The sequence below is a fragment of the Carassius carassius genome, chromosome 8 (genome assembly GCF_963082965.1).
Source record: "Carassius carassius chromosome 8, fCarCar2.1, whole genome shotgun sequence".
NCBI classification, from domain to species: Eukaryota; Metazoa; Chordata; class Actinopteri; order Cypriniformes; family Cyprinidae; genus Carassius; species Carassius carassius.
In genome coordinates, this window is record NC_081762.1 from 4,045,101 (window position 1) to 4,050,246 (window position 5,146).

At 33.2% G+C, this 5,146-nt stretch overlaps 1 protein-coding gene across 1 annotated transcript; it reads right to left on the minus strand.

Moving 5' to 3' along the window:
• Nucleotides 1–985: 985 nt before the first annotated feature.
• Nucleotides 986–4,001, minus strand: LOC132144623 (transmembrane protein 42-like). The gene is made up of 3 exons (XM_059555184.1): nt 3,704–4,001; nt 3,070–3,216; nt 986–1,605 (listed from the first exon to the last, which is right to left on the minus strand). Exons 1-3 carry the CDS (start codon nt 3,878–3,880, stop codon nt 1,465–1,467), a joined length of 465 nt encoding a protein of 154 aa, XP_059411167.1. The 5' UTR covers nt 3,881–4,001; the 3' UTR covers nt 986–1,464.
• Nucleotides 4,002–5,146: the final 1,145 nt, after the last annotated feature.

The following is a 5,146-nucleotide window of genomic DNA, read 5'->3' on the forward strand; positions in this document are numbered from 1 at the left end:
TTAAAAAGCGAGTATGACCTGCTGGTTTCCAGTATTGCGTCATCCTGGTAAGTTTCGGTGTCTGCAGAAGGGGCTGAAGAACAGGTTTTGGTTTGCGTTCATTCGTACAGCTACAGGAAGTGTCTTTGCTATCACATCACATCACTGGATGTTTGCATGCATAAGTCATGTGGCATATTTGGGAAAAGCATTTTCTGGTAAAAAAATGTAGAATGCCAACATTTGGAGAGGTTTGGTGTCATTATTGCACGTCTCCTGCCACACACAGTGCTCACAGTGCTGGAGGATGAGGAAGATGTTGATGCATGAAAAAAAAAGCATGTGGGGAACCACAGCTTTAACCAATACCTGACCCTCTGGAGACTGAAGGAAGTGATGTCATTGAGGAAATAGCAAGATTAAAAGATAATAAAGATGTGATCAGAGCAGAAAACTACTCTTTTATTTAAATTTAACAATATTTATTGATTTAAGTATTTGTTTGTTGATTTATGAATTTAAAATTCATTTAATGGTTTATTTGTTTGTGTATCAAACATGGTTGGCTAACTAAAACCATTAAAACGTTTCTTTAACTTTAAATGATATAAACGTTAAAAACATTTTTTGTTTTACTTCAACTAGTTGCCAAAGCATTTTAGTTTTTAATTTTTGTTAAGTTTAATTTGAAGTACCAAAACACCAAAGAAAATAAAAATAAGTTAACTAAAACTAATCAATAAGTAATAAAAACGACATATATAAAAAAATAACTTTCAAATTAAAATGTAAACAGAAAATCTAAAAATAAAATCTTATTCAAAATATTAACAAAAATTACAGTAGTATGAAAATAAAGTAAAATAACAGTCATCAAATCAAATGGCAAGTTTTACATTTTGGAGCGAAGAAAAAAATTGAAGAAAAAAAATATTTTACTAGATAAATCTCATGAAACCTTTCAGCAAAGAGCATCCAGATCATATTTCAAAAAAAAAAAACTCAAAAGTGAAAATGCTGCACAGATGTTACTTTTCCTGCATAATTTTTATTTTTGTAATCTATTCCCTTTTTATTTGTCCTAAAACTAACTTCACCTTCTTTATTAAAAACATTTTTTGTACTGATTTTGATGTGAAATATGACCCAGACGTGTTCTGAGATTCACCTGCCACATTAACAATGATGTAGATTAATTTAAAAATAAATAACAACAAACATAAATAAAATGTACTTTTTTATATTTAAATTGATCTTTGGCATGATAGTAGATTTACGGCTGCGAGAACATTTCAATCTCTCCGTTTAACGTTTAACCTCAAAAAATTTGAGCAACATTTGTGCAGTGAAAGTAAAATCTTGGTAAGACTGTAGGAGGTTTGTGTGTCTGAGAGAAGCAGGACCCACACACAGTTTGTGTGGTGATATGAGTGTTTGCTGATATGTTCATAAACCACACTGAACTCATCTAACGCAGGAGCAGTGTTATTCTCTCTTTCTGTCGTGTGATTGGGTGAGGTTGGGCGATGTGTGATGAAGCACCAGCAGACCGGAGAGAGTGAGAGAGATGCCCACCCACCACAGAGCCACGTGTGTCTCCCCGAATATTAGCTGCCCCAGAAACGCCTGTTCAGCAGAGACAAAACCCCCTAGATCATCATCATCATGACATGAGACACCTACATACACTGTGACAAGCAGAAGACACCTCTAGCAGATTTAAATGATAATAATAATACACAAATTAATATGGCGGCTGGGTAGATTATTTGATATGCTGTCATGAACTGTTTATTCTTAAATTAATTTTAAGCAAAATGACAAGATCAATTAAATTAATATTTCATGACAACTTATTTGTTCATTTTACATAACCATGTGCAACTCAAACTGACATCTTCTACCTCTAGCAAACTCAGTCAAACAATGCAATGATCTTTAATGAAGTGATAATCACTTTCTGACTTTTTTGAGTTGTTTTAAAATTACTAGCTAAGGGTTTTAAAAAACGGAATAATTTAAATACATATTTTTAAATATATGAATACATAAAATATATTTAATTTGTGTGTGCGTTTCTATCTATATTAAAGAGGTCTTTCCAGTTTCAAGATTACCATGAACCATTTTCTTTAAATAATATATTTTCTAAAAGTTATTTAATGTAATTCAACAGCTAGAAATTGTTTTTTTATTTAAAATGTTTTTTGAGCTAAAGTTACTAGCTAAGGATTTTTAAAATAATAATGATTCATTTGTTAAGATAAAATGTTTAAAATAAATATTTAAAATAATTCATCAGCTAGAAATCAGTAATTTAATGAGTGCATTTTTTTATTATAATAAAGTTATTTTTTTAAAGTTGTTCAAGGTCACTAGCTAAGAATTTTTTATGTTATGAATGATTAAGATAATATACTTTTAAAATTGGTTAAATAATTTCAACAGCTAGAAATTGCTCTATTATTTTGAAAGTTGTTTTAATGCATGCAAATTATTTAAAATAATTTTTCAGCTAAAAATTGCTCTATGAATGTTATTTTTAGTTTTTTGTACACACACACACACATTTTTTTTGTTTAGAATAAAAAAATAAAAAAATATTATATATATATATATATATATATAAACAAACATTTCAAATTATTTAATATCTTATGCATTGCTTTTGACCTAAGCATAGTTAAGTAGCATAATTATAATTTAAATACATATATTTAAATATATGAATACATAAAATATATTTATTTTGCATGTGCGTTTTTATCTATAATAAAGAAGTTTTTCCAGTTTCAAGATTACTATGAACAATTTTCTTTAAATAATATATTTTCTAAAAGTTATTTAATGTAATTCAACAGCTAGAAATTGTTTTTTTATTTAAAATGTTTTTTGTGAGTGCATTTTTTTTAAATCTATAATATAGTGATAACCACTTTTCTATTTTTTCCAGGTGTTCAAAATGACTAGCTAAGGATTTATATATATATATATATATATATATATATATATATATATATATATATATATATATATATATATATATATATATATTTGTACTCATCAGTCGGCCCCAGATAAGACACTCACAGAGGAGATGAAGTTGGAGGCGGTGGTGGTCACAGTGGTGCGGGTGGAGGAGCACGAGCTGCGGAGAGCTTTGGCAAGGAACGTCCACATCACAGCATTACAGGTGAACAGCAGACCTCCACACAGCAGTCTGAGAGGGATGTGCAGCTAGAAACAAAACAGTGGGCCAATTATAATTCACTTAGTATCCCAGGATTTAAAAAAAAGTACATTTCCATACTTAAAGTGCTCTGTTTTCATGCACTTATTTTGTACTTAATATACTAAAAATGATTATTTAGTACTGCTGAAGATAAACTTAAGATCATCTGAGGGCACTATGCACACTGTAGCTACTATTTTGGTACACCAGGAATATGTACTAAAACATGTGCATTTAACATACGATCTCTGTATTTAAACAATGTACTTAATCACCACTTGTCTCATTGTGTCCATATAAATGAATACTGGCTGTGTAAATACTAATGCTGAATTAGTGCATCAAAAAAAGAGCACTGTCACGTGCGCTCTGCTGAAGGTCATACGCGTCTGTCACGCATCATCATCCTCATCCTCTTCCCCATCCCAGTAAACAGCTAAATGCGAGTGTTGTTTGTGCCCTTATGTGACAGTGACTGACTGACTGACTCACCCAGTCGCACGCGCTCGTGTCGCTTTGCTGTGTGAATCTCCTCTGCTCGCCCCAGGTCCGCAGGCCGGTCTCACACACGCCCTTCAGGTAGTCGGTACCGAGGGACAGTTTGGCGGAGGAGGACGCGACCGCGCCGAGAAAACCCGCCAGCAGCGCGTAAAGGACCCCGGGAAACATGACTATCAGAGACGAACTCCAGAAGACCCATCACATCTCCAGCACCGCGAGCGAAAACACTCCATCAGCATCATCACCGCTGCTGCGAGGAAGCGTGCGGCGCAGGTGCATTCTGGGAAATGTAGTCCATGCTGTATTTGAGATTTAACGCATTGTGTACGTGAGCACAAATTAAGATATTTTTGATGATGAAACCAAAGAGCTAAACAGGGAACGTTCTCTCAAAGTTATGAACAAACGATCTTCCAGTAACATTAATAGAACATTTGCTCCGAGTTTTCATAATGCTCTCAAAACCTTAGCACAAAAACGGTATTTATACATCGATCATGGAATGTTTTATTTCTTAAATGTTTTAGTTGGACATTTATCATAGGTTTCTTTTGGTTTTCTGGATATCTTAAACGGTGTTGCCATCTTGGTTTATTAAAGTAATGGCAAAAAAGTAGCACGAGTTGCCTTAAAGCCTATGTTTAAAGTGCTTGATCAAACTCCTTAAAACTTTTGCATATGAAGAGCAAGTCATTCTGAAGAAACATGCATAGTTTAATACATTTCTGATGCTCTGGGGCCTAACAGAAAGTAAAAATCATCAGATATTTCAACTGACAGATGAAGTCTGGAATACTACAGTTGTCCACTAGATGGAGTCATATGATAAGAAATATTTTAAATCTAAAACTTTTTCTGTCTGGTTCTATCAATTTGAATGACAAATACATAGAATCAGTTGATATGTACTTACTGTCAATACAGTTTTAAATAATTATGAATGCTTATAGATCATTAAAAATGTTTACAAATTATAGAGTTAATTATATATATATAACTTTCTGTTTATCAAAGAATCTTGAAAATCAAAATGTATATGAAAGTGACATGACATACAACCAAGTATGGTGACCCATACTCAGAATTCATGCTTTGCATTTAACCAATCCAAAGTGCACACACACAGCAGCAGTGAACACACACTGTGAACACACACCTGGAGCAGTAGGCATCATTTGTGCTGTAGCGCCTTGGGAGCAGTTGGCGATTCAGTGCATTGCTCAAGGACACCTCAGTCGTGGTATTGCCGGCCCGAGACTCGAACCCACAATCTTAGGGTTAGGAGTCAAACTCTCTAACCATTAGGTCACAACTTCCCCTTTATATCATGAGAGACTTCTATCAAAAACCAACATACATGCATTCCTGCATTTATTAATTTGATAAACTGATCAGTTGAATTCAAAGATGGTCCAGTGAAATTATGAGAATTCT